A 15866-nucleotide genomic window follows, 5' to 3' on the forward strand; every position below is an offset into this window, starting at 1 on the left:
CGCGTAACTTTCCCCCGGCGGCCGCGGAGCAGCAGCCGGTGCCGCTGGCAGGCAGCCCCGCGCGGGGACCAGCCCGGAGGAGCCGGACTCCGCACCTGGCCGCCCCCGCGCCCCACCCCGCCGGGCCCCACCTTGGTTCACCAGCCGCAGCGCGTGGGTGAAGGACGGGTCCAGGGAGTCCTTCTCCGCCATCAGCTCGGGCAGGTACTTCTCGTCCATGGCCGCTCGCCGCGCTCCGCGGAGCCGCACGCAGGGCAAGGGGCAGCGGCGCGCGGCGGCACCGGGCGCAGTAAATCCTCTCCGGCAGCGCTTCCCTCCGGCGCATCCAACGGCCGCCACGCGCCCGCCCTACGCGAGGGGAGGGGGAGCCCTCCGCCCCCCCAGGAGCCAGCCCCCGCCGCGGAGAAAGAAGGCAGCCAGAGAGGGGAGGGGGATGAGGAAACCCGAGCGCGCGACCGTTATCCACAGCGGCGGCGAACACCGGCGCCGACTCCGCGAGCGAGGCTGGCAACAGCAGGTTTAAATAGGGCCCGGGAGGCCACGCCCCTCGCCACCCAAAGGCCACGCCCAACGGTGCTGGCAACCCCGCCCTCATGTGGTCTAGCCTCGCCCCGCGATCCTCCCCGCGGGCGGTGCTCTTCGGCCTCGTCTCTTCAGCCGGCCTCTCATTGGGTGGGCTCGCCTGTCAGTCAGTTCCGTTCTGCGGCTCCTGATTGGCTGTGTCGCCTTGGTCCCAGCTTGGTGAGGGGGCCGGGGAGTGGAAGCGCTCGCGGGAGTCATGGGTAAAGGCTCGCGCGCCTTCCCCTGGCCGGCACGCACCTGAGCGGCTGCTGGTGGCCACAGCGGCTCAGCCTCCCCTGCACGCTCCAGGCAGGGGCTGCGAGGGGAGAAAGTCCCTGGGCTCGAAGTGCCTCACGGAGCCACACAGCAGCATCCTGCTCCAGTCACCTTCACACGCGCATACCCCGACCTGCGGGGAGAGCGCTCTCCAGCTAACCCTCGCTCCCAGGTGCAATAAGCCAAGCCGCCCCATAGCGAAAGGGCATCCCTGAGTCTGCTGCCTCACGATGCCACCTTTCCCAAAATCCCGTTATTAAAACAACACAACCCGAATGTGGGGGAATTGTAGGAAGCTCACTCGTCCCTCCCCACCCGGGCACATTCTTGGAAACCAGGGCTGCCAACCATCCTGATTGCCTCACGAGTCTCAGAATAGCTGCAATTTCATTCAAAGTCCCAGCTACGGAAGAGGAGTGATTGTGGGAATCACCACTTTCATTGGCAACTGCTTCTAGCTTTCCTGCTTGGGCAGAAAAGCTTAAACATATGACCTGGGTGCACCCTTTATGCTCAGACACCAAAAGGCCAATTTAAAAACCATTTTTTTCATCTCATGATCTTTTAGAGACTTGGATTTTTTTAAAAACACTTGTGAGGTTTGATACATTGAAATGCCCCTACTAAAATTCTGCTCTCTCTCTCTCTCTCTCCTAAACACTGAGCACTGGTATGTCTCTCCAGAATGAGGTTTAAAGCTCTTTACAAGTGTTAGCTAAATAATCCTCACCACAGACCTATGAAGTAGGGAGATAATGTACAGATGGAGAAATACAACATAAATAAGTTGCCCTATCACTAATCAAGTGTCACTCTTTCCATGCTCCTTCCTCTTAATAAATACATCAGAAGATTGTTTATTATGATCTGTAACTTTGGCCTTTGAAATTTCACCAGTGAATCCTTGCTGATAACCCAAAAAGAGAGATAGAAATATCTGTTCCCTGCTGGGCATGAGAAAAACAGACAACCTATTTTGCTAATGCTTTTATAAGAAACAGCCGTAATGCTACAGAAATATTTTAATTTCAAAGTTTATGTTTATTGAAAAAAAAATCAGTGTAGCAGTTAACCGATGACTAGCAACCACCAAAAGATCCGTGGAAAAATATAAAATATGTTATGATAATCAGGTTTCTTGATATTTATGTAGTGAATTTCATCCAAAAGTGTTTGTATTTATACTATTAAAAGTGATGTATTGATAATATTAGTATAAAGAGAGCAAAAGAGAGAGTAATATTAATATTATGGTTGAGAAACCATGTACTCAATGGTTAGGAAGTACAGAGTTAAGATTGAACTCTGAGCATTTCTAGGCTCTTTTTTGTACTGATTATAAAGACATCATATTTTAAAGCATACACATCAAATATTACAACAGATAATACAAATTGGAATTTCTTATGAACTTTTCCACGTGGTATGTACTTTTCCATGTGGAAAAGTCATCAAACTTGACTTGATCCTTATATGATCTACAAAATACACCCTGTTCAAAGCTATTTAGTTCAGTAACCCCAGAACTGATCTATGTGTGTCCAAATAGTTCCAAAAGCAACCCATCATTAAGTGAAGACTGAGATCCAGCAAAAAAGAAATGTTGAACACACTGGGCCCAGAACAGGTTATTTAAATCTCAAGTACAAAGTTCCAGGTAAAGAACTATGCTCCTCTAACACAGCAAATATCAACAATAAATGTAAAGTTTGTATGTGCAGGAGATAGAACTTTCTCTGGAGACAGTCAAAGAACGAATGGAATGACCTCTTCCATGAACCAAGGCCATAGCAAACTTCATCACTTTCTGCTCTAAGCCTAAGGCATGTTTCCTTGGTCTTGCCTTCTCTAATAGAAACACAAAGGAGCAAGTATATTTATATAACAGAAAACAAAACAAAAAATATCACTAACAAACCAAATATCTAACCACTGTATAAGAACCAATGGAATAGAATTCCCTTTCCCCATTAAAATTTTCATTGTTCCATACATAGACTCAGGGCTTGTGAGCAAAATATGTCATATTACTTACTAAGAGTACTCAGAAAAATATTCAGCGATCTCAAAAATTCAGGATGGGGTCTTAAGCTGGTAGAGTTTGTTAGTGTTTAAAAGGAACAGCGAATATGAACCTGGGCCTTCTTGATGCTGACAATACCTGGCAGAAGAGGTACATTATAACTTTTTTTACTCTTATCTTTCAGAATTTTCAAATTGATATCAAAGATCAGGTCTACACTACCACTTAAATTAAGGATATGAAAAAAACATCTCCAGATGATACAAGTTACAGTGACTGAAGTGCTGTTCACATTGGTGCTGTGTCATCAGGAGATGCTCTGCCTCTGACATAGCTTCCACCTCTTGTGAAGGTGAAATAATTATGCCAACAGAAGAGCATTCTCCCATTGGCATAGAATGTCTTCGCCAAATGTGATACAGCAGCACAGCTGCAATGATGCACCTGTACTTATGTAGTACTTCTATTATAGACCTGTTCAAAGAATCCTTTATGCTCCCCAAGTACAAAACTTTAGTATAAATGAGGCTTGTACCTTTTCCCTTCTGGTTTAGAATCCTTTATTATAGTCCAGTTGTTTTAGTTACCTGCTTTTGAGGTTGGGTCTTTGAAGTAGATGCCCATCTTCTAGACAACTGCCAGGTCGGAGACAACTTTTCAAACAAGTGACGAAAGTCCAGAACAATAAACAATTCTTTTAACTCCATTTCCCATGCAAAGACAATACTAACCATTTTTGGAAAACCTAACATCATTCACAATTGAAAAAAAAAGTATTATTTTAAAGGTGAAAAGAAAGAATTGTTTTAGTGACGTACTAAAACCAGAAGTTACGGGTGCATCTAGACAGCACCCTTATCTTGGAATAAGCTACGCAATTTGCGTAGTTTATTTCAAATGTATTTCGAAATAATGCTCTATTTCGAGACATTCCTTAACCCTCGTGGAATGAAGGTTACAGGGATGCCGGAATAGCGCGCCCATTATTTTGAAATCTATTTTGAAATAACAGGCGTGTGTAAAAGACATGGAATAGCTATTTCGGGATACCTCCAGTATCCCGAAATAGCTCCACAGTTTAGATGTACCCTTAGAGATCTCTGGCTGTTTTCCTCTAGTTACCAATTAGCATAAAAATAGCACAATTTATCCTGCTATTCCATATTTTAAAATTGTTTCAAGTGGTTTAAAGCAGTCACAATAATATGCACAAGAGGAGGTTAAAGGGTAACAGATTGTTATGGCTTATTACGACAGTCTGTAACCCACCAGCCCTCTCTTTATTGTCCTTTGATTGCAGAGATTTTAACAGCCTACCGTATCTGGAATGGTTGCTTTGAATATGTGCTCACTACTTATGTGAAACAATCTGTTCCACCTGGCATTCTGCTCAGAGTACCTTTTCCAGACCTGAAGAAGAGTTCTGTGAAACGCAAAAGCTTGTCTCTCGCCAACAGAAGTAGGTCTAGGAAAAATACTAACTCACCAGTTTTGTGTGTCTAACATCCTGGGTCCAACACAGTTACAACTACAGTACATACAGTAAATTTTAAGTCTCTTTCACAGCCAAATACTGCTTTTTAACAACAGGTTTGTACAGTTGTTCATCTCAAGACTAACAATTCAAACAAACAAACAAAAAACAACAAATGGTCCTGCAGCACTTAAAAAACAGCATTCATTGTTTTTTTTACATTTTTTCAGAGAGGGTATGTCTACACTACCCTCCTAGTTCGAATTAGCGGGGTAATGTAGGCATACCGCACTTGCAAATGAAGCCCGGGATTTGAATTTCCCGGGCTTCATTTGCATAAGCGGGGAGCCGCCATTTTTAAATCCCCGCTGGTTCGAACCCCGTGCAGCGCGGCTACACGGGGCTCGAACTAGGTAGTTCGGACTAGGGTGCCTATTCCGAACTACCGGTACACCTCATTTCACGAGGAGTAACGGTAGTTCGGAATAGGCACCCTAGTCCGAACTACCTAGTTCGAGCCCCGTGTAGCCGCGCTGCACGGGGTTCGAACCAGCGGGGATTTAAAAATGGCGGCTCCCCGCTTATGCAAATGAAGCCCGGGAAATTCAAATCCCGGGCTTCATTTGCAAGTGCGGTATGCCTACATTACCCTCCTAGTACGAACTAGGAGGGTAGTGTAGACATACCCTTACAGATTAACATGGCTACCCCTCTGAGAAATCAAACAAAGTCTGATAAAATGATTAGGACAGTTCTAACATTAGTTTGATTATCCTCTGCTCTCATTGTTATTCTCTCCCGTTTCTATCACTCTGCATATTTTCTATCTTTTTAAATTAAAAAATCTTTAAGGCAGGAACTTTTTTTCTTCCTACAGATTTATACAGTGGTACATTCTGACCAGTATTATTAATAAAATGGCTTATGATTTCTTCTAAAGGCCTTTGATATATTGTATTGTAATTACTGTGATTAACAGTTGACTGTCATTTGTGCTATATACATTTATAGTTATGGTATAATTCATTATTTGATTGAGGGATTTACTCTGTATTTTTTAATTATATGTGCATACGTAACCCACAGTAGGAAAATGTGAGTCTTTGTCCCCCTCCAGTGACCAACATATAGGACATTTAGGAGTCTGCTACTGTTGCCACTTGAAAGAACTCCCTTTTATGCTTTTAGCACTGAAGGTCCTGGGTTAAAATATAGGCATCAGTCCAGATGGCATTCACAGGCTAATGCCAGATCAACACTACAAAGGGGTTTGGGTTTTTTTTTGGGGGGGGGAGGGTTGAGCATATCTGTATTAGGGTTGTGAAAATAATACAATCCCTAGTTTATATAGCTATGCCTGCAAAAACCCCAGTGTGAATGCAGCTATGCCAAAGAAGAGTCAATATAGCTTGTATTATTCAGAGCAGTTGTATTAAAACTCCTCCTGGCAGCATATGCTACATCAACATTAAGAGGCTCTAAATCAATTTATCTGTATCACCAAAGCACTACAGTGCTTATATGAGGTGTGTATATGAAGTGAATTAAAAATACTATTTATTTGGGGGGGGAGTTCTGGACAAATATTTATAATAACATAATAAAATTCAGTGCCACAAAGGACAGGTGAAGAAGCCTGATTTGCAATAGATAGATAGATATATAGATAAGATTAAATAAAGGGTTAAAGTACTCTCCACATTGAAGTATAGTAATTAAGAATGATGTTGGACAGAGACCTAATTTAGGCTAACATCAAACATTCTGTCTTTGAATTCATTATAAATGAGAGCATTAGAGGCCATCATAATGTGACTACAAATATCTCATATTAACAACCTGAATAAATGTGAAGGATGGGAATCATCACAATCAATAGTTCCACTGGTCACTACATGAAAACTTGTTTTTCCACACACTGAGGAACTTACCAAGGCAATACAATCCCAATAAATATCTCTCCGAGATCAGAAAATTGTCTGAAAAACTATTAATGTAGAACCTCAGAGTACTAAATGTGTATGAATGTATTCTTATTTTAACATTTCTATAAACACTAGCCTTATAAAGTGGTTATTTTGTGATAGAAATAACCTAACACAAAGATGTTTTTTCTTTAGCAGATAATGTCAGTAGAACAGAATGTTGTCACTGGATAGTTCTGTCTGCTGCTAGATTAATAACAAGGCAAACATGAGGCATTTCTCAAAAAATAAACACTTAGGTGAAGCCAAGTCATTTATTTTCCAAGGGGACTACATTTGTATTATGACAAAACATTGTTCCAATAACTTTGTTTCTCATAGAACAGCATGTTTTTGTATTGTGACTTTACATACTCAGGTTATGCCAAAGCACCCCTGCTGTGCTTTTCCCCACTGAGATGCAGTAGCACAATTACTTTGTAAAACCGTGTATCTCTCACTCTGCAGTTATCATTAACTCACAGAGAGAGGCATTACTACAATATTAGCAATCAGATTTTAAACTCAAATGCCTAAAAATTCAAATTAAGGTTGAACAGCAATTATAACTCCCCTTCCTACACCCCTGCTTCTAGAACTGTTATCATTAAAGTCTTGGTATTTATTCATTGTATTTGATATACAACAAATAAACTATGCTAGTTTGGCTTAGACACGGGCTGCATGGTATGTTTCCGTCACTGATTGAATGAGCATAACCCTTGGAATAATGTTTTTGGTGTATATTTCACAATTTCACATTTAACTTTGTACCAATATGCCCCAAAATCATATAAAATGTGCTGCCTTTGTGAATATTTCAGCCAGTAACAAGAATAGTCAGATAAAGCAAATGCAAAAGGGATGGCAACAAAGTCAAAGTGAATTCAGCACAAGAATCTGCTGGATATTCACTGACTTCTAATAATTGACTTTTAATAATTTAATAACATCTACGCAGCAGTGTTATTTCGGAATAACATTCCTTATTCTGAAATAACTGTGAGCATCTACACAGCTAGCCCATTATTTCAAAATAACTTTGAAATAACTGAGGGTTTATTTCAGCATTTGTAAACATTATTCCAGGAGGAATAACGCCTCTTCCGAAATAGCTATTTCGGAATAGCAGTAGTGTGGACGCTCTATTGCTGCTATTTTGAAATAGCTCTTCCTTCAGGCCATTCAAAGTAGTTACTCCCCAGTGTTTGCTGGGGCTCTAAATTGAGGTAGCACGTCCACATGAGGGGAGCCTGCCCTGGACTAATTTCCAGGCTTCCCTGTAGTGTAGACGCGCTATTTCCAAAAAAGCTATTTCTGAGTATTTCTTCCAGAATAGTTTCTTCCGAAATAATTGTACAGTGTAGACGTGGCCTGAGAGAGCATTCTGTGGAGCATTAAGATAATCAGCTTCTTTTTTTTTTTCTGAAGGAGTCATAGGATGATCCACCCTTCCAGTCACAAGATGGGATAAAAGGTCCTCTACCGCTGCAGTGACTCCTATTAGTGCACTATGATGTCCACATGCATGCTTCTAATGAAGGCAACTCAGTCTGCTATTGCAGAGGTCAAAGAGCTACCGGCTAAGTTGAACTTGTTAAAAAAGGAGCCATGATATAAACAGAGGCCACATCATCACTTTATCAGGATGTTGCTATAATGCAGCATCACTCACTTATTCAATCACTATTAACAAATTGTATTCTGATAGTCTTAGATTTTGTGCTCTTCAAAGAGCCCATTTATTAAAACAAACAACGTTTTTTAAAATCCTCTCTGTAACATACTCATAAAAATAAACATGAAGCTACTGTGTCCCTAAATACAGTACCTGTAAACCCTACAAACCCTGAACAGAGCCAAACATAATACTAAAACTAACAGGCATTATTTCACCAGCCTCGCTCATTCTTAGTTACACGTCCTCTCTTGCTATTTAAAAGGTCATTTTTATAAAAGGCCCCTGACTTCTCCCCATTTCCCAGGATGTTGGTCAGTCTTCCAAAATGGCCACCTCTTGGAACAACTGCATTTCTCAGTCTACCTCACAAAACTCCAATTTGAAATAGAGGCAGTTGGAAACCAACCACTTCCCCATTTCCTCATGATAAATATCAAACCCTATGCAGAAGTATTTTAATTACAAGTGAATTCTTCTAGTTAGTTTGATTTACTCTTTTCCTTAACCTTTCTGGGGAACTGGATTATAGGATTGAATAGAGCCAACTGTAACACAAACAGGTACTGTTTAACTGTTCCAAACTAATTATGCACCAGCAGATAAAGAGAAATTGTTAAGGTGGTGTTTTGTTTTCAGATAATTTACCTAGTCTCCTCCACAGTGATACAGATGCCTTTACATGCATTTATATACCCCAACAATAGCTTCTTTTAAGTAAGAAGAAAAGAAGACTTTGGGAATTCCACTAGGGACCTCTCATAAAGACCTCATTTGCCTGGGAAATGTTGAGATAGTTAAATGATAAGTGTTATAAGGAATTCTAAAATACACTGATGAAGCTCCAATTTCAAGGCCCTAGAAGAAAATGTCTGAGAAAACAAATGGACTTGTTAATATGATTAACCCTATTTCTTCTTTCCTATTCTTTCCTTCTATCTCATTAGTCTTCCCTATTGTGTTAATACATATGTAAATGAATTGCTATTTTTAAACATTTTTTCTGTTTAACACATCTATTATGGTTTGTAGGTTAGCATCTAAAATTTCAGTTCCATTCTGAACTTTTGTCTAAAAATCAAGCTAGAAATCTCATGTCTTTTTTTTTATTTGAGTCAGACTAGAAATAACAACGGACTGACCTGTTGTGGTGTCATCGCTTTAGTTTGTGGATGAAAGCTGTCCATTCTGAATTGTGTTTTACATTTCCACAAACAAAAACTCAAAGAGATTAAGGCCCTGTCCAAGTTTTAAATGAGAAGATGGTTAATAAACAGGTCAGTTAAATACTATATTAGCATAAAGTTAATCCATCTTGTTTCCTATCTCTCATAGAGTAACTGTGAAAATTCACATTTTAAAGTGATTTTCTGTCCTTCAGTAAGGCACATATTATTATTACTAATGATAACCCAAAAATTTAGATATTATTTTCCTTCCAGAAAAAGAACATCACTTTTTTTTCTTTTTTCAGCAAAATAATCCTAGAAAGAAAGTGATGGGAGCCAAGATCTTGTACACTGTTCTATCAGGACAAACCACATTGCATGGTCAATGCCATATTGAGTGGATGATTCAGTTTTCTCCCTATTAAAAAGAAAACAAATGCTTGTTCCTCAAATTATAGCCTTCCCTTTTCTCCTTTGGCACTAACTTCTATAAAGCTTATAAAGGGTGCTTTTGGTTTTTAAAAGCTTTATCTTTCAATGAGTGAGTCAGAGAGCCTCTTGTTTTCATTTACTGTTACCACTTTATGCATCTAATTTTGGATTATGTATTTTTGCAAACACATTTCCAAAGCTCCATCCATCTTGGGGACTTTGAGAGCAAATATTATTTCTGAGCTTGTTGTGTCTCATAATGCAGTGCACAAACATTTGATGAGGTTGACCTAAACATGATAGTTTTAATTACAGAGAATGTTGTAATGCTCATCTCAGAGCATTTGCTTGACTCAGCTTTCTCCAAAAGCCCATAACTTTTATGGTAACTTTTTCACAAATACCTTCATTTGACCTTGACATTTACCAGAAGTAGAAGACCATTAGTCTGCAACAACATTGTTACAGTGGCTCTTAAATAAAAAATCAGATATCCACCAATCACATAGGCTGCAACCAGTTTAATTGGATGACAGTGGCACTCTTAATAATGTCATAACTAAGGCTGTTTCAGTGTTTATATTATAATACCATGATGTCAGTGCTTTATAAAACTCAGCTGCAAAAATTAGTTTTGGACTAAAACTTGCTCTATTATAAGGTCAAACACGGAAATTTTTTCCTCCTGAAAGAAAGGTTTAGTCAATATTAAGCGAATGTGAGAAGTGTTTTTAGAGTTTCCTTGTTACTCATTCTTGTAACCTTTGACTCAAATTACTTCTACAGCTCACTAATCAGAAGACAGCACCAAGCTGAAGAAACTTAGAAAACTCAGTAGAAAATTGTGATCACAGAGCTTTAATATTACAGCCTGAGCTCTCTGCTCTTAAAAGAGGTGTCTACACAGCACCCTAAACTCGAAATAAGATATGCAAATTGCGCTATGCAAATTGCGTGTCATATTTCAAATCTATTTTGAAATGGCTTATTTTGAAATTTGGCGTGTCTACACAGTGCCAAATTTCGAAATAACGCACTATTTCAAACCATCCCTTATCCCTCATGCAACAAGGTTTACTTGGACAGCGAAATAGCATGCCCATTATCTTGAAAAAAATATTTCAAAATAACAGGTGGCTTGAGTAGACGTGAGGTAGCCATCCCCAGTTTTTTACCCCACTTAAGTAGAAATTGTTTAACATAGAAAGGGAACCAGAGCTGATGGCTCTCCCTTGTCTAAGACAGATGACAATATAGAAGGAGGATCTTCCTTACTAGCAAGAAATATTGGAAGAAGGGGCATTTGCAACCGTTAGGGTGACCTAGAAGGTCTACACATGACTCTTGTTTACTTCTACTATTCTGGGGACATAATGCTGTGTCTCTTTATTACAATAATTGTCATCTTGCTGCAGAGAACTCATTCTCAGATGCCCTGAACAATAAAAGGAATACCTTTTCAAGCATGCTCTCTACAAAGGGAGTTAACTGGCAATTTACTTGCATTCTTTGTAAACATTTTTCCTATCCTTCTTTTGTTACTGAATATCAATTACAATATAGTTTGTGAATGGTCAAAAATCAAATAGGAGTCCTAAAAAAGTACAAAAGGATGAATATAAACAAATAACACAAGTACGTAAGGGGCACAATTTGAAAAGCTAAGGCACAAAATGAGCTCAAACTAGCTATTGACATACCCAGTAACAAGAAAACATTCTAAAAATGTATTAGAAGGAAGAAGAAGACCAAGGATAAGATGGGCCCATTACTCAATGAAAAGTGGACAACAATAACAGAAAATGTAGAAATGGCAAAGGTGCTTAATGACTTCTTTGTTTTGATTTTCACCAAGAAAATTGGTGGTGTTTGGATGCCTACCATAGTGAATGCTGGAGAAAAGAAAATAGGTTTGAAAGTGAAAATAGGAAAAGAACAAGTTAAAATTACTTAGAAAAGTTAGATCTCTTCAGATCACCAGGGCCTAATCAAATGCCTCCTAGAATACTCAAGGAGCGGAGAGAGGAGATATTAGCTATCATTTTTGAAAAGTCATAGAAGATGAGAGAGATTCCAGAACCTGGAAAAGGGCAAATATAGTGCCCATTTATAAAAAGGGAAATAAGGACTAACCAGGAAAGTACAGATCAGTGAATTTATTTTCTGTGCCAGGAAAGATAATGGAGCAAATAATTAAAGAATCCATTTTCAATCATCTGAAAAATAAAAAAGATGATAGCTAGCAGTCAGCATGGACATGCAAAGAAAAAATCATCTCAAACCAACCTGATAAGAAGTCTCATGAATATGGGGAAAGTGGTAGATGTGATATACCTAGACCTTAGTAAAGCATTTGATACAATCTCACCTGACCTTCTTATAAATAAGCTAAGGAAATACAACCTAGATGGGGCTACTATAAGGTATAACTGGTTAGATAAACATTCCCCGGGAGTAGTTACCAATGTTCAGAGTCATATTGGAAGAACATAACAAGTGGGGTTCTGCAAGGATCCATTTTGGGACAGGTTTTGTTCAATATCTTCCTCAACAGTTTAGATAGTGGAATAGAAAGAAAGCACACTTATAAAGTTTGTGGCTGATACCAAGATGGGATGAGTTATAAGTACTTTGAAGGATAGGATTAAAATTCAAAATGACCTGGACAAACTGGAGAAATGGACGAAGGTAAATAGGATGAAATTCAATAAGGATAATGCACAATTCTCCACTTAAGCTACGTCTACACAACACATTTATTTCAAAATCAGCTATTTTGGAAGATCTCTTCCGAAATTGCTTATTTTAAAATAGCGTGTCTACACACCAAATGCACATTGAAATAATGCTTAGCTATTTTGAAATAGGGTGTCTACATTGACTGGACACTAAGGGTATGTCTACACTACCCCGCTAGTTCGAACTACCTAGTGGAACCTGTGGACTAACTAGTGGAACCTAGTTCGAACCCGTGGAACGAGGTGTACTGGTAGTTCGGAATAGGAATCCTAGTTCGAACTACCTAGTTCGAGCCCCGTGTAGCCACGCTGCACGGGGTTCGAACCAGCGGGGTTTTAAAAATGGCGGCTCCCCGCTTATGCAAATGAAGCCTGGGAAATTCAAATCCCGGGCTTCATTTGCAAGTGCGGAATGCCTACGTTACCCTCCTAGTTCGAACTAGGAGGGTAGTGTAGACATACCCTTACTTGCATTTAAAGCCACCCGGAAACCACTTCAGGCAGGGCATCAGGTCAGCATTTACTTTGTGTGGTTGCTGCTTGAGGCTATCTGAGGCTCTTGCTTAAAGGGACTCCCCTGCTCAGAAGTGTCTCAGGCTTTTTTCCTTTGCCTACCTCCTTAAAGGATAGCAAAGGCTTTTTTCTGCCTGCTATGGTTGCCCTTGCAGACACCTCAGCTTGCCAGCTATGGAGCCGGAGCTGCTTCTGGGCAGTATATGGCTATTGCTGAAACTCAGACAGTAGTTTCTTCAGGCAATAGCCCGGGCCCTGCAGGAACCCCACCCCCAGCTCCTCTGGAAGACCCTTCTCAGATCTCTGTAGGTGCACCTCATGCAGCCGGATCCTGCCTGCCCTCCCCTTCACACTGTGCATCACCGCCTCTGCCAACTGGTGGAACCAGATCATGGAGTGGTGGGGAGACAAGCAATAGCTCCAGAATTTCAGAATGAGGACAGAGGGACACTCTGGAGTGCTGTGAGTGGCTTGCCTTTGCCCTGAGGTGATGGGACACTGACATGAGACCCACCATCCCCCTCCAAAAGTGTGTCGCCATTGCTCTCTGGAAGCTCTCCCTGCCAGACAGCTACTGATCCATTGGGAACCAATTCGGCTTGGAGAGATCAACTATCGGGGCTGTGCTCATGCAGGTCTGGCATTCTCAGGCTAATGTTCCAAGTGGGGGTGGACTGCTGAAATGTGGTTCCCTAGGGAAAGGGGTTGTGCTGGGTGGTGTTGGGGGTGGAGGTGCAAGCCCCTCCCAGGCAGGTTTTCCCTGGCAGGTGGTCCTGCGCTCACAAAGCCCTGTTGGAGGATGGGGTATGTGGGAGGTTGCTTCTGGTGAGGGGGAAAGGGGAAACGAAGGGTAGGCTGGGGGACCTCCCAAGCAGTGGCAGATTTAGGGCAGGGCGAGCGGGCTGGCTGCCCCGGGCCCCGTGCTTCCCGAGGCCCTGCACATGCGCCGTGGAGCCACAGCGCATGTGCTGTGTCAAAGGAGGGGCCCTGCGAAATTTTGCTGCCTGGGGTCCCGCAGCGCTGCCCCGCGGCACTCTCATCTGCTCCTCCTCCCAAGGGCCCTGACACCCCTGTGAATCTCTGTTTGTTTGTCTCCTCCCACAGGTGGTGAGGGTCATCAACACCATCCTGCTGTGCAGGGTCAACCATCTTGGTGACGTGGACGCCATCATCGTTGGCTTTGCTGACATGGGCTTCCCCAACTGCAGGGGAGGCTATTGATGGTACCCACATACCCATCCGGGCCCCCAACCACTGGGCATCTCTCTTCATCAACTGGAAGGGATACTTTTCGATGGTCCTGCAGGCCTTCACAGTCCACTGGGGCCAGTTTATGGACATCTATTTTGGGTGGTCGGGGAAGGTGCACAACATCTGCATGTTCCAAAACTCCAGAATCTTCAAGAAGCTGCATGCTGGAACTTTTTCCCCCCACTGCACCATCAGGGTCAGGAGCATGGACATGCCCATCTGCATGGTGGGGGACACAGCCTACCCTCTCTTGCCTTGGATCATGAAGCCATACATCAGCCCATCTCGACCACTCTCAGGAACACTACAATGCCAGGCTCACCAGGGCCCGCATAGTGGTGGAGGGCACCTTTGGGCATTTGAAAGCATGGTTCAGATGCCTCTTCACCCTCCTGGACTTCGGGGAGTACAACATCCCTCACATGGTGGCCTCATATTCTGTGCTCCACAAAATTTGTGAGCAGAAGGGGAGGCATTCCTTCCTGAGTGGGGGACAGAGGTTTCTGCAATATGTTGGCTGAGTGATATAAAATTAAGGTATTTTGTCATCTCTGTATTGTTAGCTATAATTCTGAATTTTCCCTGGTTTAAATCGAAGTTTAATTGAATGTAGGGAATGGATGGATCAGATCAAGCAGCTATAGAAATCAATGGAGAATGTAGGGATGAATGTATCCTGTTGAGCATTGGAGAATGGCATTGCAGAGGCTTTCATTTCTTGCATTCTGATCCTACAAAAAATATTGTGGATAGACCACAGTGCCTGTATGCTATTATGATAAAGTCAGTGGGCATCCCTGTGGGCATTGGATTCTACCCACATGGAACATATTGTGGTCTGTGACTGATATGAAAATCAGCATAGAGTGACAATGTCTGTGATCTTATGCTTCCTATGGATAGCAGAGTTAGTCTATAACTGAAAAAGCTTATAAAACAATGAAGGGTCTAGCAGCACCTTAAAGACTAACAAAACATGCGGGCTACGTCTACACTGGCATGATTTTCCGGAAATGCTTTTAACAGAAAAGTTTTCCATTAAAAGTATTTTCGGAAAAGCGCTTCTAGATTGGCAGGACGCTTTTCCACAAAAGCACTTTTTGTGGAAAAGCGTCCGTGGGCAATCTAGACGCACTTTTCCACAAAAAAGCTCCGATTGCCATTTTCGCGATCGGGGCTTTTTTGCGGACAACAAATCTCTGCTGTCTACACTGGCCCTTTTACGCAAAAGTTTTTCGGAAAAAGGCTTTTGCCCAAACGGGAGCAGCATAGTATTTCCTCAAAAGCACTGACAATCTTACATGAGATCGTCAGTGATTTTGCGGAAATTCAAGCGGCCAGTGTAGACAGCTGGCAAGTTTTTCCGGAAAAGCACCTGCTTTTCCAGAAAAAGTGGCCAGTCTAGACACAGCCATAGATGATATCATGAGCTTTCGTGGGCACAATCCACTTCTTCAGATGACTGGAGTAGTAAAAGTCCAGATCCAAGAATAAATAAGGGAAAGGGAGAGGGGTAAAGGAGGGGAGGGGAAGAAAAAAATAGTAAATTATATTGTTCAAGTTACAAGAATCTTTTTGTAACTTATGTGATCTTACAGATATTTAGTGTTGCATAGGAAACAAATGTGTCTGACTTTTTATTCTACCAGACTGAAAAAAGTTCTTATCCAAACAGCTCTGGTATTCTCATACCCTTTTCTAATGGGACAGGTATGCATATCACAGGACAGGCATTTTTGTGGGCAGTCTGACTGCAACAATTAAATGGACATGAACACAGAGCAGTT

General features: G+C 41.7%; 1 protein-coding gene across 3 annotated transcripts in view; it reads right to left on the reverse strand.

The window, feature by feature from the left end:
- Positions 1–15866, reverse strand: part of KHDRBS3 (KH RNA binding domain containing, signal transduction associated 3) — a 314537-nt gene that overhangs the window by 214752 nt on the left and 83919 nt on the right. The window contains exon 1 of one of the 3 annotated variants that reach the window (XM_075920081.2): positions 132–505. The exons of 1 other annotated variant lie outside the window; for it this stretch is intronic. Coding sequence is in view for 1 of the 2 variants with exons in the window: in XM_006123528.5 (XP_006123590.2) it covers positions 132–219 (88 nt within the window). In the remaining variant the exon portion in view is untranslated. Of the gene's footprint in view, positions 1–131; positions 506–15866 lie in introns of those variants that run through there. One more of the 3 variants, XM_006123528.5, reaches the window with a different exon arrangement.

The sequence above is a fragment of the Pelodiscus sinensis genome, chromosome 2 (genome assembly GCF_052426305.1).
Source record: "Pelodiscus sinensis isolate ZL-2025 chromosome 2, ASM5242630v1, whole genome shotgun sequence".
Classification (NCBI taxonomy): domain Eukaryota; kingdom Metazoa; phylum Chordata; order Testudines; family Trionychidae; genus Pelodiscus; species Pelodiscus sinensis.